This window comes from Salminus brasiliensis, chromosome 5 (assembly GCF_030463535.1).
Source record: "Salminus brasiliensis chromosome 5, fSalBra1.hap2, whole genome shotgun sequence".
Lineage (NCBI taxonomy): Eukaryota > Metazoa > Chordata > Actinopteri > Characiformes > Bryconidae > Salminus > Salminus brasiliensis.
Genome location: NC_132882.1, coordinates 10,488,623 through 10,513,521, shown reverse-complemented (window position 1 = coordinate 10,513,521; position 24,899 = coordinate 10,488,623). Strand labels below are relative to the sequence as shown.

Below are 24,899 nucleotides of genomic sequence, written 5' to 3'. Positions count from 1 at the left end.
GTTGGCATTCGGCGAGAAGAATGTTCATGAGGTTAGGGTGTTGAATGATCACCACCCTACCTTATCCCCAACACAACCCATCTTTCCAGAGAACACGGTTTAATGCTCCACAGCTCAATGCTGGGGGGCTTTATACCCCTCTAGCCCACGCCCAGCATTGCATATGGAACAGAAATGTGTATCTGCTCCAGAGAGTCCTACTCTATTGGCAATACTTCTAAAGGGACTAGGCAAGCTGTGTGTGTGTGCGCATTTTCACATCTGGGTCAGCAATGAAGGTATTCATTAGAAGGGCTGTTCACAAAAATACCAAACAAGTGTGTAAATAGGGGTCTAAGAGCCTCCAGCCTCTAAACCAGAAACAACCCCCTGAATAAACAATGAACTTTGGGGCCTTATGCAGTTAGCCACAAAGCACAGAAGAGAAAAATGAGGAAACAGTTGTACAACACTGGGCCGAGGCCAAAGCTCTCTTCAAACAATAAGCGCTAATTGAAATTGAATGGGGAAAGAAAGCAGGCTGCTGAGGCAATGGGAACGGCAAACAATCAAACACATGTTTATCATGGATCTTCCGGCTGGTGTGGGGTGTTGAGGCTAAAGGAAGCCGCTAGTTGTGATAGCGGTTGCTTGCTGAAGCAGGACTGAGGCACGGAGGAGTTCGCAGCTTGGCTGCACTCGAAAAGAATCCAAACAAATGGGAGGAAGCTGTAGGCTACAGGAGCAGGAAGGCTGGACAGGGAGGAGTGCTAGCCCCTGATTAGCAGCCCAGTGGAGCCGAGCAGATAAGAGAGCGGCTAATGCTGCGGGAGGCTGGGCTGGGAAGGAGATGTTTACCAACCTGAACTTTGCTGACTAGTCAAAATGGGAGCCATGCTACTACACTGGCCTGGACTAGCATTCTAGGTAGTACAAATCAACATACACAGTAATGACAAAAGTGTTGGGACACCTGCTCATTCACTGTTACTTCCAAAATAAAGGGTATGTTTATTAAATTTTTTTTTGTCTCTACTTTCAACTAGATTGTGGAGAATTGCTATGAAGATTTCATTGCATTTAGAAAAAGAAAAAAAAAAGATCAGAAGGTAATGATAAACACCCCACCTCATCTAAAAAGTACTGGATGGAGCACCACCATCACTAATCCGCCGCAGATTTACTACTGGTTCTTCAAAGCAGCCTTTGATGACCTTCTCTATGCAGCAAGTTATATTGGAGCAAATATCTGGACCGTCTGGAAGTCCCTGAGAACCAGTATCTGGACATAATGAGTCTTGACATAATGTAAATATCCAATACTAGCCAAGATGTTTGTCCTTAGAACCAAACATCCAAGCCAAGCCATGTAGGAACCTGTCCTTTTTAAGAGTGTACTGCTACATTTAAGACTGAGTGTGTTTGCACACACTGAGGCAGATGAAAAGAAGTGATGTACATTGCTCTTGGGTTCAAGTCCTGGCTGGGAGACTTCAAAAGCTCATGCCCACATGTGTCCCCCCTCTCCCTAAGTATGAGTCCTTCCATGGTGGTCTCCTCATTCAAGCAAAAAATGAAAGAAAAAAAAAAAGAAGAAAGAAAAAGAAATGACAGAGAGGACCAATGAACATCTACTGGAGTAAACAAAGCCCCCACAAGGGCCGCCATGCTCCTCCTTCTGCACAGAGGGCCTCTCCAGGCCTTAATGGAGCCCTTGATGAGGCATGGAAAGGCTGGCGGTTGGAGGACCGGTGCAGGACTAGGGGGGCAGCAGCTGCTTACAATTTACTCGATTGTGGCAAAACAAATGCCACTGATGACGACACTCCATCAACTTCAGCCCAAATCAAGCCTGCTAGCGCTTTGCGGTTCGTTTTCAAATGTTTGGTTTCTGTTGGGGGGGGGGGGGGGGGGGGGTCTGTGTCTTTTTTTCTTTTTTTTTTCCCTCAATTTTCATTTTTCTTGCAGTGCCTGTCATCCATGCTACAGTGACAGAAGAGGATTTGGGGAGCTTAAGTCACCCAGAAATATACCAGCATAAGCCCTAAAGCACAGACTTCTGAGAGGCAGAGACGAATTCCATAAACATCTTAGGGGTCAGGTGCACTAAAATCGGGGCTGCGGAGCGCCTTCCAGAAATAGATAGGCTAATGATGGCGGGTTACGGGGAATTAATCCAGCCAACCTTTAGCGCTGACTTTTCCCTCTGAGTCACTAAAAGCTGCTGTCAAAACATCAGCTCGAATTAACGATCAGGAGCGTCAGGGGAGCGAAGCCCTTGGCTGCGGACCATGCCAGGTCCTCCTTCCCGTTTCTGCTGCTCAACCTCCCCTTCTGCCTGTTCCCGGAGCCCTACGGCTTGTTTTAGCAACTGTTATTGCTCCGCCTCCCTTTTCGTTCAATTGCCGATGCTAGCCATCAGCCGGCGATCCATAATTTCATAAGCACACAGAAACGGCCTTGTCCCCGTAATCAATCAATGCTCTCGCCTCAGGTTCACACGCACCAACACCCCGCCCCCCTCACACACACACACCACAACAAACGTGTCTGTCCAACCTGCGTCTCACCGTGTAATAACACACCTAAAAATACAGCTGCAATTGATTTTCGGAGCTGTCAGTCTCCCCAGTGCACGGCTTTGAATATCACATCACGACGCGGCGGCGGTGCAGATTATTATTGCTGGGACGATTTCCCTCAAGGATTCACTTCCATTAAGTAGAAGAAAACTCAAGCGCAGCAGAAGACATGGGAGGAGAGGGGAGGGGGAGGGAAAGAAAACAAAAGCCAAAAAAAAAAAAAAACATCTCGATTTTCTAAACCAAGACACAAATGCTCCACACTTCCACAAACAACCTATAAAGGCTTCCTGGGAAATATGAACTTTAGTCAGCCTCTCAAATGGGAAAACACCGCAACAAATAGAAATGGAGATGTGAGCGCAACGCTGTCTCCAGACTTGTGTAGTGTTTGTTACTTTTCAGCAGATTGAGGCCTGAATAGAAAACATAGTGGAAAGAACATCTCCTGGAAAGCTCCTCGACTCCTTCTCCTTCTTTATCCGTCTCTTATTCCCCTAATTCCTTCTCCCTCCTTTTCTCTGCATCTCTCTCTCTCTGTTTGTGTGTGTCTGTGTTAGCAGGGAGCTGGTGATGTCCTGGGCTGAAGGCCAGAGCCTGATTCCCAGTGCCTGTGGTGGAGAGCCTCACAGGCAGGGCCGGCTCCTCTGATAATGGGCTCCAGATGTTCCATTGAGCTGCCCGGGCTCATTGTCACTGCAGGCCATGGGTGCTCTCTCCACGGAGGCCTGCGCTGTCCCCATTGTTGCTATTCAATTACACTCCATTAGCAAAAGTGGCTTGATAACTGAGTTCATTTAGGTTGTGCAGCATAATAGAGGGTGGCAGGCCTTCTTAGCATACGGGAAAGCCACCGATATTGTCTTCTTCTCGGGTGTGAAAAATTAATAGGGATTTTGCAGTGTTGAAAACGAGGCGCAGGATGTAAACACTGTCCGTTGGCATTGTGCGTCTGAACGAAAGGCAGAGTGAGGCCATGAAGTGGCTGGTGTGCTGGCTTAAAAACTCAAATCTGGACACAGGAAGCTGCTGTAATTAACATGATGGTAAATTACAGCTATGCATCATGATGGGTTTATACTCCAAATGAAATGTAGAGAAAACGTTGAAATGCTTGAGTTATATAATAGATCAGCTGTTGACTGAGCAATACAGCCAGGTTCATAACCCTTAAACCACAGATATTAATCTGGTTATTGAGCTATTATTAACATACTCTTAAAATTATTGTTTAGGACGTTCTACTATGGAAAAGAGAATTGAGCACATAAGCACATCATTTAAAACTGTTTATCGCAGCAATAAAAAGGTTTTTGCCTGTAAAACTCCAGACTGCATCAGAACAGACGCAGGTGAACATAAATATAGGAAAAAGGAACAAGAACGTCTCATTCTGAAGAAAGGAATTGAGATCTTGTGAGCTAGTCTGAGGAACAGAGCTCGGGTCCAGGTTTCTCCAGGACACCCCAGTTTAGCCAGCTCAGCGTGGATGTGTTCAATTCCATCAGTAGCAGCTTACCTGAAACCAGGTGCTGAATGATAACTATCAGTAATACTAGACTTCCATGAGGAGAACTTTGGAAAAGTGTTAATGAATAATAATAATAATAATAACTTTATTTATGTAGGACCTTTCATAAATCAAGGATGCAGCTCAACATGCTTTATAGTACAAAACTTTGAAAAACAAAAGCTACATTTTGAAAATAACACAAGATCAATGGACAATGTCAAAAGACAGACCACCCAGATAAAATCCTATAAATCGAGGAATAATAGAAAAATAAATAAAAGGGTAAAACTGATACTTCGAAAAAAAGACTAAAACAAATAATAAAAAAAAGTCTGGTTAGTTATAATCTCTATTAAAAAGAAATGTTTTTAGTCGTTGTTTACAAAAGTTTACTTTTCTAATACTTTTTGGTAGAGTGTGGGCATAGGTGACGAAGGCTGCTTCACCAGTTTTAATTTGGGGGGCTTAATTTAACAGGAATGTTTAACAGGCTTGCTGTAGAAGACCTGAGGGTTCGCGAAAGGACATAAAACGACAGAGACACAGTGATGTTAGCCATTTAGAGCTTTATATACAAGTAAAAGGACTTCAGATTAATTCTAAAAGAAACAGAAATTCAGTGCAGTGCTTGAACTGGAGCAATGTGCACTCTCTTCCTAGTTTTGGTTAAAGGTCTGGCAGCAGAGTTCTGAATTAGCTGTAGTTTCTTAACTGACTATTTTGGAAGACCAGTAAACAGCATTACAGTAGTCCTGTCTACTCGAAATAAAAGCATAAATCAACTTCTCTGCATCCTGTTGAGTTAAAAATGGACGTACCATGGCAATATTTCTTAGATGCAAAAAGGTTGTTTTGGTCACCCTTTTAATGTGTGAGTCATTCGAAATGCAGAATCTAAAAATCATACTTATAATGTATTATTTGAACACAGTGATGAACCACTACTTTCTGTATGAATGTTAACTGTGCTATTTTAATGTTAACTGTGCTATTTTACTGCCCAGATAAGAAGCTTTCTCATTTCCAGATGTGCCTAAAAAACCTTTGCACAGTACTACAAGTAAAAGTCCCGAGCATTCTGTCAGAAACCCAAAGCTTCAGAAACTTACCTGATAAAGAAAAGAAAGGTTGCCTTTGGTAAAGGCAATAATTAACAGCTTTCAATTCACCCACAATGACTGTGGTCACTGAAAGCGCAGGCCAGGGCCCACTGAACGGTCCCTTTAGTAGCTGGGCCCCATTCAGCAGAACAAAAGGAACAAACAATCTATAAATTATAAATTTAATGCACTCTTATAAAAGCCCTTATAAAGACAACATCCGAGCGCTTTCCCAGAACTTTCTCTTTTAGACCCCATTTACTAAATTAGGCAGGTTTCTAATTCTGTGCGTGAGTGGTGCTTTTGGTTCAACTGAGGGCTTTTTGCACGCCGGTGGCAGCCGGACGCAGGCACTCACCTCTCCCTCTCCAGACGCATCCTCTGCATCTCCTCCTCCGTAGCCTGGGTGTCCTCCATTTTGCTTTTGCTCGAGCCTTTGCGCTCCATCTTGTCCCCGGCTCGTTCGTCCTTGCGGTGCTTGCCAAACCTAACAAAAAGAAACATACCTAAGACTTAGACGTCTGGTACTGGTATTCTCATTCTGTGATGCTGCTTTAATACAGTAGTAGTAGTAATCTGAGGTGGTGTTTACACCTAACACCAATCAGCAATAACATTACCCCACCTCCTTGTTTCTACACTCACTGTCTATTATATCAGCCTAGTTGCTCCATCTTATAGATGTAAAGTCAGACACAGAAGCTCATCTGTTTCTGTTTGTGTTGGTCATCCTCTAGTCTTTCATCAGTGCTCACAGAATGCTGCTGGCTGGATATTTCTGGGTTGATGGACTACTCTCAGTAAAAAGGGTTCAAAAACTCCAGCAGCACTGCTGTGTCAAATTCACTCATACCAGCGCAACACACAATACTTAAAAACCACCATCATGTCAGTGTCACTGCAGTGCTGCAGTGCTAAGTAATACCTCCCTCTTTGGTTGTCCTGACCATTGAAGAACAGGTTGAAAGGCAGCTTACAGGGTATGCAGAGAAACAGATGGACTACAGTCTGTCATTAACGTGTGAATTACAGAGTGCATCCAAGCTCCATGGACTCCCCAAGTTTAAGCTAAATCATCTAATGGATAGATCAAGTTTCCTGAATCTTAGCTTGAATTAAAGGGGTCAGACTGGACCTTATCATACAAAGGCCTCAACATGGGCAAGCTCACATTTACTGCTTATATTACCATATCGTCCCTGTCACACAAAAAAAACTCTGTATCTTTAAAATAGCCACTTTACAAGAGATGGAAAACAATATTAACCTTTAATAGAAGTCATTTTTAAGTATTTCTATAGGTCCATTCATTATATTTGCTTAGAACAACTACAACATTTATTGAAGTCCAATTAAAATATAAACACTTAAACCTGGAAATAAAGAACATTGAAGCATATAACAGAACTGTGATAGACATTATTTTTTCCCCAGAGCTCTGTTGTATACACAGTAATGTCTCATCAAATTCAGATCATAAAAAAAAAACCTTATAAACACAAACATGAGCATTTAGAATGGTCTGGGCAGAATTCTATGAGGCAGAAGTCAGATGTAATTAAAGTTAAATAACAATATTTGTTATCACCAGCAACAAGCCCAGGAATGGGTTGGTCCATGCAGGCCTTTGCAGTTTTTGGGCCAGTCTTTTTTTCCCCATCATCAATAACACACTTCAAATGGCTTAAGTAAATTAAACTGGCACGCTGCGTGACTTATCAAGATTGGTTCTGAGCAGGTGTGACATCTGAGATATGCCTCCTCTGTGAAATAAAGTCGCAGAAAGTCGAACAACCAACGGAAGTTCATAAAGTTCAATCAACTTTCAATAACAGCTTATTTTTCCTTCGGTCAAATCATTGCTTTCGTATTAACTACAGCTTAAATAAATCTACAGCTCATGTCTCAATAACAACTTCTCCTAAACCCCCGTCCCCCACCTCCCTTCCAAACTCTGCATCCCCACAGTTAGCTCTCTCAGACCTGTCAGCTCGAGGATCAGTTCCAAGCAGGCAGATGCAAATAGATCCAGAATGGAAAATAAGCTCAGCGACTCAGCCTGCCAACATCGCTTGCAACTTTCTCTCTGTGGGACAGATGGAAGTGTGTCTGTTTTAATGACAGACTGACACAGTAAACCTGCCGCAGTTTTGACGAGAGGCAGTAGCTCTGGATAATGGCAGTAAACTGGAAGGAGGAATGGTAAAACAAATGGAGGCTGAATTTGAGAGAAGCCTCAGTGGTGGAGGTGCATTTCTAAGCGTTTGTTTAAGTCTTGGTGTGAGGAGCTCTGTATGGTCATGTTTTAGTAATAGTTTTGTGTGCCTATGGCATCTTTGAGAATGGTCCCCATTAGGGGGGTTACAGTATGCCATTTTTACAGTATGATTACAGTACAGTACAGTGATTTACAGTATGAGTTAAACAAAAACACCTCACTCTCACAGTGTCACAAAATTACAAAAAGTTAAAAATTTCAACTTGTAAACAAGCTCTGATGCTAATAAAGTCATTCAGTGGTGGTAAATGGAAACAGGTGTATGCAGATACGTCTAAACACGATGCCACAGAAAGCCAGGGCATTAATGCTTACAAATATACTGACTGAGGCCTGAGACAGTCTCATTTTTAAAATCTATGGTGGAGTGTGCTATGCCCCCCCCCCCCCCCCCCCCCCGATTCAAAACTCAAAGGACATGTCCTGTAGTATCTGGCACCAAGACATTGGCAGCAGATCCTTTCTAAGTCCTGTCCAGAAGGTCTAGCCTTCACTCCCTAAACGTACAGTCCCTTGGGCACCCATTCCCCTGTCACTGGTTAACCTGTTGTCCTTCTTTGGAGCTCTTTGGGTAGGTACTGACCACTGAATACCAGGAACACCCCACAAGACCCGCCTGATCTTTTGGAGATGCTCTGACCCAGTTGTCCAGTCATCACAGCTTGGCCCTTAATGTTGTTAACTTTCAAATCCACATAATTTCCATTAGGTCCATTGCATTTACATTCACCACAAAGCAAAGAACGCCTGTCGCAAACAGCAAGAATGGAGACGCAAGGTTCTTTGTGGCAGTGGTATCCTTCATGTCCCCACATGTGCAGAACCCTGGGCACCCAGTCACTGGTAGTCTTTCACTGAACCACTATTGGTAGGTCCCAACCACTGCATGATGTTTTGCATATTTTTACTGATTACAACATCAACTATAAGAACTGACTGTTCATTTTATGTCTACTATGTATATCCTGCCCATTGTAACGATTATTAATGTTATTTACTTCACCAGTGGTTTTAATGTTGCTGCTATTATTTACTTTTTTATGCACAATTTTATGGACAAACCTGTTATGATACTGCAAGACTAATAACAGTAAATCTATGGTTCTAGGATTCAAGAGTTTAAGGAACCACAACTACTTTAACACTGGTTGGTTTAGCATTTTAGGTAATAACACTACCTTCCCCTTGGTAGACAAGGGTTTGAATGCCACATCTGGGCAATCACACTACTCTACACCAATAAGAGTTCTTGGGCAAGACTCCCAAAACTACACTGACCTACTGAAAAGCTGTAAACGTAAACAACCCAGACAGATGGGCACTTAGTGGTAGGTTACCATTCAGATCTAACGCTGCGTCTAACTAAAACCGTGACATTGTAATAACCGTACTATACAGGAACACCCCCCCCCCCAAAAAAAAAACACACCCTACTGTACTCCAGCTCTGTTCTTTACTGATTTACATCTTAATCATTCTTCCTTCCTCAGCCTTTGCTCTCAGGTCAGGATGTGGTATAGACCGGCTGCTCACTCAGTGGAACACTGTTTGAAGTTGGCCTTCAGGCCAGGGCCATTGACAAAGCTGCCCCCTTTGGGTTCCACTAACCGGGACCATGCGGTGAGGAAGCTGTCTAGAGATACAGTGGTACTTCAAGACTTCCTCATGATGTCATTTCCTCTAAATACTCCCACCACTGGTGCCAGCTGTGGCTCAGAGAACACAAAACAGAAAGGGCACGAGACGTGATGACTGTGGTCAACCACAATCAGAGTAACATCGCTGACCACAAACCAAAATACTGTCAAATTCCAGAATGGTACTATAGATTATGTTCTAAGTTGTGCCCGGGCGTCTGTCTAGGAACGCATGTTTTTTGCATGTAAGTGGATTTCATTTAAAGGATGGAGGGATTATTGACGGCGGTAATGAAATCTCTGTACACACACGACAACAACAGAATCTGTATGGATTTGCAAAAGTATGAGTACGAACTGGTCAGCTCAATAAAAGTAATCATTTTCATTGATTCTGTAGCTTTCTCGTGATGCCCCTGAATCGCGTACAGCACGAGCACACTTTGATTATTAAAAAACCTCCATTCAATCGCTGACAGACAATCCATTTCTATTTCCAACCAGTGAAACGGTTATGCCAATTGCCCAAGAGCAAGCACCGTCCAAGCCTGCCTGCTTGCTAACCACCATGAGCCACGTTTGTTTTCTTTAACTCCCATACCGTGGTTCACTGGAGACGGCAGGAACACAAACTTTCCAACCAAACTTGATGGAATTACTTCAGATGAGGTTGACTTAAGGCAGCAAAATTGAATATATTCATGAAATGGGAACCCCTTTTCCCCAAATATGTTTATTGTTCAGCTTTACTGGCAGATCCATTGGCTAAATGACCTCCCTTGGCCACACAACTCTAGTAGGAGGGTGGTCTCGGTCAGGGCAAAAAAGGACTGCACCTTGTTCTCTCTTATTATGCAAGAAATGAAGGTCCAAACTGCAGCTTTCATCCCTCCAATGCTGTACATTACCTGATTAATTAATCAACAAATGGCTGCAGTCTGGGTACAGAAGTCCACCATGCGAATACTAATAACAGCGACAGGCCTATCTATCAAGCCACTCGCTGACAGCTTCCTGCCGTACTTCCCAAGGACTTTTTCATTAACTCTCCTTCAGTGCATCCTCCTTTTCACAGCTCTACCGCTCCTCCACCCACCCCATTCCTCTATTCAAAGAAGCAGAGAAAAGAGAGACAAGGGTGGTGCTGCATAGTTTTACAGCACTGTGTGAAATAGTGGGTGTATAGTGGGGATAAAGAGTTGGAAACTTGTCCCAGGCACACACACCATTAACAGCGACTGTGTAACCTGCAGTCTGAAGCCACATGGTTTAGCACTCCCTCTCATTTGTAATCATTTTAACCAGCTAATTCTTTCAGTAGTTTAACCCTTGCTATAAAATCCTAAGGGAGCAGACATCAATTTGCAGATGAAATAAAGCGAAACAGAACTCGTCCCCACAGAGCACGTATGGTGCTTTTTCATCTCCTCATGGCTCCAGGCTTTAAGTCTAATTGCTATTACCAAATGGAGTGTGTCTGATGAACATCAAGGCTTGGTTTTATTGACACTGGGCTGCTCATGGTGAACCCTGAATCCAGACACGGTCCCAGGCCTCATTCGCTTCCGAACATGCAGAGCAAAGCAGTTTCTTGCAGAGCAGCACAAACAAGAAAACTCATAAATGCCATTTTATGCACTTGTTAAGATGCTAAGATGCTAACGTCGGTATAGGCATCGGTATACATTCAGTGAAAAGAAGCCAAGTCAAACCTACCTTCACAAGTTTACAAGCTTGCATACTCTCTGTGGTTTCATTTTAGCTGTCGAGTATGAGGGCTCCAGTACTGCAGGTGGCACGTTGACATTTTATGGTCATTTACATAACCACTGGAAGAAAACGGCATGGTGTAAAATGCCACTTCTTTAGTACCGATAATTAAATACTAATTAATTAAATGCTTTGTGTGCCGTGCTTGTGCATTTATACTTACACAGTATACTTATACTTAAACATTTATACCTATACAAACCAATGAAAGTGACCCAGGGACAGAAAGGGTTAAGAGGTTTGGGCCCAACAGTAGTACATTAGTGAACCCAGGTAGCGAACCCACGACCTTATTTTCAATAACCCAGCATTCTAACCACTGCTTCACCACCGCCACAAGCCGGGGTTAGAGAGAAAAAGAAAGAGTTAAGAGTCTTGCTTCAGGGCAAAACAGTGGCAGCTTAGCAAACCTGGGTATTGATCAAAAAGATTTAAGGGTTTTGGGCCCGACTATGGCAACTTAGTGAATCTGGGTACCGAACCCACAACCCTGGCTTTGCTCAAGGGCCCAAGAGAGGCACCTTAAAGAACCAGAGAATCGAGCATAGAGGTTTAAGGGCTTTGGGCCCAACAGTAGCACCTTAGTCAATCTGGGTATCAAACTTACAACCCTTTGCTCAAGGGCCCACCACTGCCACAAGCTGGGGTCAGAGTACAGGGTCTGGTACTACTGTGACCCTGGAACAGAGAGGGTTAAGGGCCTCAAAGACCTAACAGTAGCGGCAGCTTAGCCAAAGCATGGCATCCTATTGAATCTGGGTTTCGGACCCACAACCTTGTAATGAACAATCCAGATCCATTACCACTTGTTGTGGTTGCAACCAAAAGCCAGGCCTTCAAGCGCCTGTGGTTGTTAGTTTGCAATTATGTCTGGAGTCAGGCATATGTTGTCTGATCGGAAGATCGCCAGTCCAGTCCCCTAAACCAGCAGGTAGTTGGGGCATGGGGAGTGTAGGGAAATTCATGTCCCTCAACACTCATGTCTGTGGTGCCCTTAAGGTGCCCAATGGTTTCCCCTGAGGCACTGAGGTGGCTGTCCACTGCTTCGGGTGTGTGTTCTCATTGTTATTTAGTGATGTGAGGGTGTGTGTAGCATTGGTACCTCAAAATTGGTTAATAACTTTATCTCAGAAGACTCTAAACTAAAGCTACACAAAGCACTACTGAAGTAGAATGTGCACTAATTTGGGCTAAATCACTGGTAATGTGATTGATACTGCAGGGGCTTATAATTAAGGCACTTGCAAACCTTGACACTAATTAAGATCTCACTTGTAATGACTATTAAGCAAGAACTCTAAAAAAGAATCTCATTTGAACTTTGTAAAGACCACTTCATCAGCTAAAGGACAGATAAACACAACACTGCCTTCCCCTTTTGTTGCTCACTTGAATGAGTTATAGTGGATGATGTTGGTTTTGGCTGCTCTCTCTGCTGGCAGGGTTGGGCTGGGCATAATTCAGTGCGTGAGTGGTCTTTGGCAAATCAGTGAGAATGCAGACATTCATTCACGCAGTCACAATGAGGCACTGATTGAGTCTGGCTTAAAGTGACTAACACAGGGCATCCAGGAGGGGGACAGGCCCAGGTCGTTTGAGCTTTAACCCTTTTTTAAGGCCCTTAGGGACAGTGCTACTGTCGGCATTGACAACAGGATGCAATAAAAATGATAATGCAAGTAGGAAACTAAAATACACAATATGGACAAAAGTACGGGGACATCTGCTCATTTATAGTTTTTTTCCCCCCAAAAAATCAAAGGTATTAAAAATAGTTGGTGGTGTTGGCAAAATGCTGAATGCTAACACTAGGCTGACTGGAAAAGGGGAAAGAGAAGGTCATGGCATGTGCAGGAAAGCCAAGGGGACTGCACTGCAGAGCATGGAGCGTGAAAGCCTAGGCTCTGCATTGATGAGGTACAGCACTATTAAAAGGACTGCAGCTTTAGGGGAAGGTCAAAAGGCTAAAAGCTAAAGCTATGCTGACCTGAAAAGGAAGACAGGTCGACTGGGTACAACATTTTTAGCTGGTACCTGCATACTACGAGGGCCCAGAGGGGACAAAAACACTTATAATAATTAGAAAACACTCTGGAATCAGGAAACACTTGGGGATAATTAGAAGTAATAACTAGCTTGTTCTTGCAACAGTGCTAAGATAGGCTAGGCTATGTGATAGTGGGTTATTTTTCTGATATAAACCAGCCAATTGTCTTTTTTTCACAAGTCCTCCATAAATGGGAACATGGCATGCCAAATGACAGGGTGGTAAATGGTAAAATCATCACATCTGAGCATGTCTTGCCCTAACCAAAGCCACACCCTCACTGTTTATACATAAACGTACAACTTAAAATACTCAAACACATTTACTGATACCTTTAAAAGCCACCAGATATGGCAGGAAAACATGTAACCAGCTCACGCATCAAATGCTACAGCAGCCAATTCCTCAATATGACGACAGAGCTGAAGCTTAGTTCTTTAGTTCTGAAGCACACGCTAACCAAAATCCAGGGTGATTGTAGCTATTACTGATAGATATGCAATGTACTGCACTGTACTGTAGTCAAGTTTCTTAAGTAAGAGTACATTACACAGCACCTGGAAGCTCATAAGCACGTCTATTTAAGATTATGTAACAGCTTGATGTGGTTTGAAACAAGTGTTTCATCATTTAGGCATGCAGTTTGCAGGGTCCTACACACTGATCCGCCATGAAGGGGGCAGTGGTGGCTCAGCGGTTAGAGCTCCGGGCTGTCGATAACAGGGTTGTGGGTTCGATTCCCGGGCTCGGCAAGCTGCCACTGTTGGGCCCTTGAGCAAGGCCCTTTACCCTCTCTGCTCCCCGGGCGCTGGAGTTGGCTGCCCACCGCTCTGGGTGTGTGTGTGTACTCACTGCCCCTAACACATGTGTGTGTGTGAGTGTGTTCACTACCAGGTGGGTTAAATGCGGAGGACACATTTCGCTGTACACTGTACAGTGACAAATACGTGCACCTTTACCTTTACCTTAAGCTTCATGAACACCAAGGAATCCCTGCTGATCTACATCTGGGGGAAAGGGAAAATTCTGTAAGATGCACTTTTGGCCAAACTGATGCTTTGAAACACGGCAGCACTGTAGCGTGTACAATTTGTAAAACAGTCAGAACCTTACTGGCCACCAACAAAAACAACAATAACAACGACGAAAGACGAGCAGGTCTGAAGCACTGCCAGCGCTCTGCTCGAGTCTCTGAGAGAGCAGATTGTGTGTGCATGTGAGAGAGGCCTGCAGGGGAGAGCATGTCTCCTCACGTCTCCTCAGGTAGCTCTTAATATGCCATTCACACACACTACCATTCAGTTCATCATAAAGTGCTGTGCATGGCAGCCTCCAGTGCACAAAAACACAGTTTAATGGGCCATCACTAAGCATCACACACCCCCAGCCACACTGACAGATAGGACTAATGAATACCGAAACACCTGCCGGCTTCAAAACAAAAGCCCGAAGAAGAAGAAGAGGTTGGGATGGGAGGATTCACATGCACGTGCAACCATTGCCCCCTTTCAAAAAAAAAAAGGAAAATAAAAATAATAATAATTAAAAATAATAGCAGCATATATATAAGAGCACCCCAGGTTCCACGTCTGTCAGGCAAGACCAGAAGGCTGAGGCTGCAGTGGACACAGGCTTAACACAATTAGACAGCTGAAGACTGAAATGTCCTCTGGTCTAATGAATCTTGATTTCTGCTGAAACACACAATTCAGTGACTACTGCTTCAATCCATGGATCCAACCTGCTTTGTGTCAACAGTCCGGGCTGGTGGAGGTGGAGCAATAGTGTAGGGAATGGTTCGGCCTGCTGCACGTGTGTAAGCTATCTGCTCCTGGTGCCACATGTGGGGTTGTGTGGGGTTCATTTTGTCATGTGACTGCTTCAACTCATCACCCACATGGCTGCAAACCTTGTCCTATAAGAATGGCTCCTGTTGCAGGTGTTCCTGTACAGTGAAATGCCATGACTCCAAAAAACCAAAATAATTATCCACTTGGTGGTTTGATCCATGGTTCGTATGAAAATATGAAAGCAAACAGGCGATAATAAACCCCTCCCTCAAACAAGCCTAGAATTGGTGTGGACTCGTAAACGGGACATGTGAGTTCTGAGAGCAATAGGTTTAGTGTTCTTCAGTGGCCTTCCCAGTCACTTGATCTGAATCCAATAGCAGAACCCAAGGATGTGGTAAAACGGAAGACTGGCATCATGAAGGTGTTCCTAAAAAATCTGCAAGGAATTGTGTGATGTGTTCACGCCAACACGGACCAGAATCCCAAAGGAATTTTTCTGACATAAATCTGTGCCATGAAGAATTTAAGCTGTTTTGAGAGCAACAGGAGGCCCAATTCAGCATTAGTTTGGGGTTTCTAATAAATATGGAGAGTAAATTTGGGCAGCTGGTGTTGTTTTTAAAAAAAATACAACAACAACAAAGTTATGAGGTTTTGAACCAACAGCGACAACACGCAATCATTCATGCATCCATGCACACTTTATGCTTTCACGAGGCAACCACAAGCAGCAGCAGCCTATGGTGTGAATGATGGCCGCCATTGAGGAGGAGACAATTACACTCTAATGCACAGCCAAACGGGAACCTTCCCAGAGGGCCCCCCCATTATACTGAACGGCCCACATCCACTATTCAAAAAACACCACCTCTTCAATCACCTGCACTGCTTGGGACAATGTCGCTGTCAGCGCTAACATATCACTACACAAAGCAATGCATTCCAATGGCCTGTTTCCACTAAACATGTTCAATATTGCACACACATGTTTAAAGCCGTTTTCCGTATCCAATGAACCTGAATGGGTTTAAGCCTCATGTGTTTATGAATTCGCCGTGTTCTTTAGCTTTATACACTCACAGTGACTGCATAGACAAACTCATATCACATCCCTTAAGGGCCTGTTATTGAACCGTCACGCTTTTTTATTTACCAAGCTTGACATTCAATATTTTACATCATCATACATCACGGTGCACCGCGGCGGTTTATGGGTGCCCCCTCTCACTCTGCGCCATATTTTATCCTCATTGATTTACAGGCTGGTAATGTACTGCACGGCTCCAGAAGACAGACATTAGTGTGCATCTGAAGACAGCACACATCTGCATATGTTATTATCTAGTCCCAGCGCTGTGCAGGCCAAACCCCAGACACTCGCTACAACAGGATATTGCTCTATTATGCAAAGGCCCAATTAAAGCAATTAGGATTTACAATGGTTTAAATTGGGGAGTGCTCAGAGGGAAGATAATGCCATTGTGATAAGCGTTCGGCGAGAGCTCTGCTCGATGAAAGCCATGAGTGTGTGCGTGTGGTGTGTGTTCACACGCAGGGAAAGACCAGATGACTAATGCTTATTTACTCGGTTTGCTTCCTGTTGTAAATGGCCAGGGCTGTGATGCAGAGAGGGAATCAGAAGAGAAAAGGCTGTTTAAGGACCAGTTAGCGTGGATGAGTGGGACAAATACACTACAGAACTACAACCACGGTGCAGCCAATCAGATTAACGCAAAACACCAACAGTATGACGTAATAAGAGAAGCAGGGTAAAGATGGTCCACCTGAAGCCACCTGTAGCTCACAGACGAAACAAAAACATGTCAGATCAGTCAGAGTGTCCTATATGTCCAAATGTTTGTGGACACCCCATCTAATGAATGCATTCAGCTACTTTAGGTTGGACTCATTGCAAAAGTACTGTCAATAGAGTAGGACTCTCTGGAGTAGATAGACACGAACCATCAGCACCACGCCTAATACCAGATGTGGGCTAGAGGGGTATAAAGCCCCCCAGCATTGAGCTGTGGAGCTGTGGAAGACGAAAATCGAAACGAAACAATGAATGAGCAATGTCCCAATACTTTTGTCCATTTACTGTATGTTCCTTTTCAAGCATGATCTTCAAAAAAAATAACGATAATTCCAGTAGGTGGTTTAGACAAAAGGTTTCCTCTCTTGTTATAATGAAACTGCAGAAGCCATGCCGCCCCCTATACCTCCAGTACTGAACTGCAATCTGCCACAAAGGCTGTCAATCAAATAACCATTACAAATCATTACGCAGCATCCGCAATAAAAATCTACATCTATGTTGTTAGTTGACATTTAGTGACACTGCCAGCAATGTCTATGCAGGCCTTATCAGCCGACGCAGTGGAATTATGCATTCATGTGTGGAAAGGACGCAGTGATTTCACAATCATTGCATAAAACAATGAAACCTTGGCCAGTGTGCTCTGTGTGTGCGTGTCTCCAGTAAGCCTACAGCACTGTGCGCTTCTGCTTCCATATTAAACAGGAGAGCAGAGCAGGAGCATACCTCCTACGGCAAGGCCCAGACAGCAGCATGTAAGTTTAATAACATCTTGTTAGAAGAGGAGAGAGGAAATGTTGGATCTGTCCTGCACCCCCCCCCCCTTTCTCTACATCCCCATCCCCCCACTATTGAGTGGCGGTGGTGTCCCCCAGGGCAGATGGAGGAAGGAACCACAGTACAGCTCTGAGATATACCTGCATAGACAGAGGGAGAGAGAGTGAGAAAGAGAGAGAGAGAGAGAGAGAGAGAGAGAGAGAGACTGTGTAGAGTCCTTATTCTCTTCCAGCCTTTGCTAGTTAGCCTCCGTTAATGGGAACATCATTGTCATTATGCATCCTAGTTTCGGGTCCACCACCGTTGCCGTGGCGACGGCCTTGGCCGCTCATGCTGATGTTATGACCCGGCGGCTGGCGATTAGGCCTCTCCCCGCGGAGCTCATTATCCAGGAATCCTAACGTCACTCAAGCATTCGCCTGTCAAAGCCTGTGTTACACAGAAGCAGGGCAAGACGGAGAGAAATGGAGGAAGAAGAAGAAGAAGGGAAAAAAAAAAGACAGTGTGATGTTCCACGGCTCGGGGCATCGCTGGGACTGTTCTGTTCTGGATCTCACCACACTTTTACTGTTTCTCACTGGGGGGGTCACATGAGGCGTCTCTCTGATTCAGTCTCCCGCTACTGCCTTTTGCACAGGGAAAGTGAACAAAAATGTGTTTTTTGGGCTCTTTCGCCGCCGAAGGCGACACCCAAACCCGGGCTTTCAGTGGTAATAACACGAGAAATGAAAAAGCAAATGAAAAGCTTGGCGCAGAGGAGAACAGCGTGGGTCCTCCCAGCTGTGAGTGAGTGTGTGTGCGTGTGTGTGTATGCGTGTGCGATGAATATATTCATAGCATTACTGCAGGAATCTAGAATGGGCTTTCAACAGGAGCGGGATTTCACGCCCCGGCCTGAGATTGTCCCCTTATGCACACAGGCTTGTTTTACACAATGTCAGGATGTATAGTCAAACATCCCGTATGTGTATATGTATTATTGGAGCCTAACACGAACCCTGGCCCAAACCTTAACCTCAAAGAAATGCTTTTCCTCAGTGTAGCTTTAGTACAAATGGGGGAAACATGTCAAGGCCATTCTGCTGGTCCTGATATTGTAGCCTACTGTAATTTTTTCTCTGAGTTTCGTATAATCCAAAAGGCCAGGATGCCAACACATCACACAAAATGAGGTCCTGTCTAAAGTATGCTTCAAGGGAGAACAGTGTAAAGTCTGAACATACCCCATCATACAACTCTTCACCACACCTAATAAATGTCCTGCTCTTCCAATGGGGAATATATCAGACACTATATATATATATATATATATATATATATATATATATATATATATATATATATATATATATATATATATATATATACACAAATAAGATAAGATTACAGCAGTCTTCAAACAGCGGCTACAGGATTTAATAAAAAGGCACATTTAAAGATTCATAACTACCCATGATACTACCATGATACATAGCACATTAATACATGATTTATTACCATTTACCTCAGTAATAAGAGTGTTTTTGACACAGAAATTAATTACATTACATCACATCATTAAAAATCCTACAACTAAATCCAGTGTTGTAGTCAAAACCAAGACTTTGAGCCTCCTTAGGAGGTAGAGTCTGCTCTGTGCCTACTTAAAGACTGACCAGCATTACGAAGCATTATCCAGTCTATTATCCAGGTGCACCTCCATATCTTCTCTCAGGACAGCGATAGATATCAGTCGTGGTCTTCTCCATAGTTCTCTTAAGGCCTACTACCACCTGTTTAATCTTGGTATCTAAACAAATCATTATTTGTAGACATATACTTGCTGACCTTTAAGAGAACATAACTCCACTCCTTTCTTTGGAAAACAGTCACTACTGCTGGAAGGCAGCTTACTGTTTTACACTCCAGTGGTTTAATGTTTTGTCTGGATTAAGGCGGGCAATTTGTGGATTAACTTGACGCTTGCTGGGCACTTTGTAATAAAGCTGTTAAACTTCAGCGAAAACTGTGGAAAGCTGTGGCGAGGCACAATATAAAAAAAAAAAAAAGTACTGGGACACCTGCTTGTTTCTCTGCGTATGCCGAAATCAGGGGTATTACAAAGAGAGTTTATCTTGCTTTTGTTGGAGTAACTGTCCCTACTGTCCAGGGAGGAAGACTTTCTACTAGATTCTGGAGCACTGCTGTGAGGATCTGATTGGATTCACTGATCACCCCACCTTGTCCACAACTCATTCCAGCAATATTGGATGGAGGACCATCTTTCCAGAGAACTCAGTTCCATATGGGGGGCTTTATACCCCTCCAGCCCACACCTGGTATTAGACATGGTGCCAATAGGTTCATGTTTATCTGCTCCAGAGAGTCCTACTCTATTGGCGATACTTATCTACAGGGACTAGGCAAGCTGTATGTGTGCATTTGCACATTAGTGTCAGCAATAAGTGTAACACATTAATTTGAGGGGGTATCCACAAACATTTGGACGTACAGTAATAAGTGATAAACTTCTGAACCCAAACAAACACTTTCACTGTGATTTGATTGAACACGGCAGGTTCTAAACCCAAACCCAGAAGTTAATAAAAAAAATATATTAAAAAAATGACAGTCTGCAAAGCTGGCCTGTTCTCTCTGTCTGATTGAGGTTAGGTAATTCACCGTCTGGATATGATGTTCTTTCATCCAGAATACGGGCATGTGGGACGTTTCACTAAAGCCGTGGATAAGTGCCTTGATCCATAAATACAGACACTCATTGGAAATAGGCCTGTGCTAATACAACTACTCAAGATGGCAAATATCCAGCGAGACTGTCAGCAAAGGTCTGTACAAACAAAAGAGAGCAAACTTTAATGAAGACAGCACACTGCGTCTGATACGGGGAGAAATTACACCTCCCAAATGAGAGCAATATGAGGCAGGCAGGCAATTTCAGAGAGCTTATGAAAACTTCTTGGTAAAAACAAAGACAATGTTAACAAAACCAAAGCAAGCTCATCCGTACAGAATTCCTGGTACTGATTTAAGAACAAAACAGTAGGACTGACAATTTTATTGCTCCATATTGAAATTCTGATACGATGTAATGACACTGAAGACTTGTAGGGTTGTAACAATGTACTAAGGCAACGTACTACAGCATACTGACAAAAGTATTGGGACACCTGTACTTGGAACACTATTCATTGCTTCTTCTGAAATCAGGATAATTATATTATAATTATTATTATAGTGTCTCAGAACAATCTGTACTACCGTCTCAACCAGTGACTCCTCTGTTCTCCATATTTATATCTATTTAATCCAGTCTGCACTGTTCTTTACTGCTGCACTCAGCACTTTACTTTAAATATACAACTCTGCACATGTTAAGTTTACAGGTGTGTCTGTGCGTGTATGTCACTGTGTGTGTGTGTGTGTAGGATGTGTGTTTGTTACTTCTGTAATGTCAGTTATCGTGCACTGTGAGCTATTGTAACCAAAAACAAATTCCTTGTATGTGTAAGCATACTTGGCCAATAAAGTCCAATTCTGATTCTGATTCTGATTTTGTTGGAGGAACTGTCCGCACTGTCCAGGGAAAGAGTTTTACAAGAGTTTGACATAGGGCTGTGAGGAGTGAAATATTGTATGGAGCACCATCATTCCAGAGAACACAGTTCCACAGCTCAATGCTGAGGCGGCTTTATACCCCTCCAGCCCACGCCTAGCATTAGGAATGGGGTCAAAAGATGCCAATCTGCTCCAGAAAGTGGATTCATTTGGATATACTTCTCCAGATAAGCAAGAGAATTTGCAATAGCTATCATATCTAGCATTTGCATATCTGTGCCATCAATGGCTGCAACTTAAAATAGGTGAATGTTCTCGTTAGAAGGGGTGTCCGCTAACATTTGGACATGTAGTGTATATGCATATATAGATCATTACTCTACTTACAATTGAAAGATTTTCTTTTGGAGCCTTTTTATTAATCCATTCAAAAAGAACAACTTTCACATGACATCAAAAAATGCAACAAAAATAGAGATGCAAGGTTTTTGCAGGACAATGATAGAATATGATTGGATGATCTATGTTTAGATATATATTTAATTTAGCATGGCAAGACAGCACACATATTGACATGTTTTAAATATATATTTTGGACCACAGGAAATAAAGGTACATATATTTTTCTTCCAAATGAGACAGCAGGACCTACGTCTTTGCTTGTGTCTCCGTCAAAGTGTTTGCGTTAGCCTGACAGCTAAATACACAGCCCGGGCAAGCCATAAATTAGAAAACTGGGAATGAATAATGAATGTAAATAAAGTGTTATTTATCAGCTGTCATAGTTGGGGAAACAAGCTACTTTCTATAGTTACAGGTTCAGCCTTTCTGACACACACGGACACACACAAACACACTTCACTGCGTGACCTCAGAAAAGCGGGACTGTTTGTGTCATCAGGGTGAGACAGACAGAGATGGAGAAGAGGAAACAGAAGGAAATCCCATTGGGATGAAGTGTCACTGTTGCTGACCTAGATACGCCACTTCACACCGCATGCTTAATGGCTCAGTTTGATCACACACACACACACACACACACACACACACACACACACACACACACACACACACACACACACACTTTCTCAGCTCTAAACCACCAAACAATGCAGGTGGGGGTTAAGTTGGGCACCTTCCAAGCATACCGATTTATTTATTAATTTCTAACTCGTATTTTATTCATTTAAAACACAACCTGTCTCCAATATTGCGTGGATATTTGATGATGAAGGGACGAAAACAAAATTCTGAGCCTTTAAATGTTTACTACAGATGTTAAGAAGCTTTTTTTCCCCCCACCATTATCCTGTGAAGTTGAGATAAACGGTTTCCTTGCAGCTACAAAAATGTGGTGTTTTTGTTTCCAAACATAAAAATGAATAATGTTTTCATATCTGACAACAAATAAAAAGCAGCAGATCATCACTGAAGTGTCAGAGCAAGAACTATAGCAGCACCCATCACCACAGCACTCTTAAAACTTTAACAGAGGCATGGTAACTGTTCCACTGCTGCATGTAGGAGACAGAGTTTAACGTGGAACCAAAGTCTGAATGGAATAAGGAAGGACACCGGCACACGGCTGAAGCTCTCTCTGACCAAGACTATGTTAAAGCATATCTAAATATCCTAATTTATAGATTTATACAATGTCCTGGTTAATCCGACTGCACTCAAGTTTATCGATGAGGAGTCTGTCATACGGGTGTCGGAGTCCACATAAATAAGTCTATCTGAGATTATCTAACAGCTTAATAGGGTTTGAAGCACAGTGGTGTGATTTAGATGTTTGCACAATACTAATTGGTTTGGATAAGCTTCTATTCTGTGTTATTTATATTAGCTTTGTAGTTCCAGCAAAACATTAAAGAAGCTAATCGGTCTTAACTAACTAATTACACAGTGAGAGAATTAGTTTGAAGGCAGACATTAAGTGTCTGTGAGGTAAACCTGCTTTAAGAGAACACTAAACAATCTAAAAAACAATCACAGACTTGAATAGATAAAATAATAATAATAATAATAATAATAATAATAATAATAACAATAATAATTATAATAACAATCATCACCATAATTATCATCATCATAAATTGCATTATTTATGCATTTGTTCGTATATTTACTTTTTATTATGTATGCAAACAAGGTGCAATATTAAGCGGAATAGTGCATTAATAGTAAATATATTATCAAAACATAGAAACAAAAATGGCCTTGAATCATTGTATGCTGTGTCCAAATGTTTGTAGACACACAAACTTCTATTGCATGTATTCGACACCTTTAAGTTGCACCCGTTGCTGACACAGATGTGCAAATGCACAGAGACACACACAGCTTGTCTATAAGTGGTAGATAAACATGAGCCTATTGGCACCATGCCTAACACTAAATGTGGGCTAGAGGGGTATAGAGCCCCCCAGCACTGTAAGATGTTCTCTGGAATGATGGATGGTGCCCCATGTAATACTTTTGGGATAAGTTGGGATGGTGATTATCCAGCATCTTGGATATCACTAATGCGCTTGCCACTAAATGCTATCAAATCTGAAGCTATGAAGCAATGCTCCAAAATCGAGTTGAAAGCCTTTTGAGAACAGTAGAGACAGTTACTCCAACAAAAGCAGGATTGATTATTTTTAATACCTTCGATTTTAGAGGAAACAATGAATGAGCGGGTGTCCCAATACTTTTGTCCATATAGTGCATTTTGTTTAGGGATGTGGTGACCTGTGTTCAGCGCATATTTGTGCTATGAAGTAAAATCTCTACAGATCAGAGACATTGAGGTTCTTCAATAGGGAAAAAAACTAAAACTGTATTATAAGTAGTGCATTCCGTCAAGTTGAGCTAGGAGCACTGGGTCATTGATTTGGTCATACGTGAATGCGTGAATGCATGAAAGGTCGCAGTTTCCTACTGAGCTCTAAAGTCACATTCCTACCACCGACCCAGAAGGACCAGGTGGTTGCAGCAGGGGTATTACAGAGAGAGGGGAATATTTTAATGAAAGATTAAAGTCTTTACAAAACCAGACGAAGGAAATAGAAAGGCTAAAAGTTCTTTGTGAGTATGAAGTAAAGCATGCAGTGGGTGTACTGTCTGTGGCAAATCTGCCCTTCATGACTGCGCTTTGGTCATGATTAATAAGTGAGCCAATAATTGCTCCAAGCCACAGCTCCAGTGCGGCTGCATATGGCCTCAGGTCAGTTTTTAAAGGACGCACAGTCCTGCAGAAGCAAGCAGCACAGTATCAGTGCAGTCTGGTCAATGGTGGTCCTGTGGAAGAAGCTTGATAAAGTGTACAGCAATGAGACTAAAAACAGTGACTGCAGACCTACAAATAGCACCGTTATGGTACAGAAGTGGATAGGCAGATGTATTTAATAAACAGGTAATGCAGTGTAAACCAGGTCCATAAAGTGCTTCGTATTTAAAAAGGAATCTTGCAGGCATGTTCCTGAACAGAGCATGGCAAGATTTCCTTATACTCCCTGCTCTTAATTTGATATTCCAGAGAAACACCCAATTAAGTCTATCCTACGGACACAAAGAGGAAACCCCTCACAGCAAAATGAGAGGAGGAAATCAAGAGAGACCCTCTTTCTCCTCATACAGTACTGTGCATGTCTAAGACATTTGAGGACTACAATTATGTATAAGTCCTGAATTATGTACTATATATATATATATATATATATATATATATATATATATATATATATATATATCCATATCCATATAAATATATATATATATATATCCATATATATATATATATATATATATATATATATATATATATATATATATATACATATATACATATTATGTATAACTTTCCTACACTGGTAAAAGGAAAAGATCCTTGAGGAACCTTTTTGAGGTTCTTCAGTTTGAAACTGTGGAGGAACCTCTTAAGGTGCTTTGAGGAACCTGTAAGAAAATATATTTAGATGAAAAAGGATACTTAAAGGTTCCCTAAAGGATAATTAAAAGTCCCTTAAGAGGTTCCTCTACAGTTTCAAACTGAAGAACCTTCAAAA

At 42.5% G+C, this 24,899-nt stretch overlaps 1 protein-coding gene across 3 annotated transcripts in view; it reads right to left on the bottom strand.

Annotated features, from left to right (window-relative positions):
• pard3aa (par-3 family cell polarity regulator alpha, a) overlaps nucleotides 1-24,899 on the bottom strand; it is a 536,573-nt gene that overhangs the window by 139,092 nt on the left and 372,582 nt on the right. For all 3 annotated transcript variants that reach the window (XM_072679366.1, XM_072679367.1, XM_072679368.1), the window contains one exon: nucleotides 5,533-5,661. In XM_072679366.1, the coding sequence (XP_072535467.1) occupies nucleotides 5,533-5,661 (129 nt within the window). The remainder of the gene's footprint in view (nucleotides 1-5,532; nucleotides 5,662-24,899) is intronic.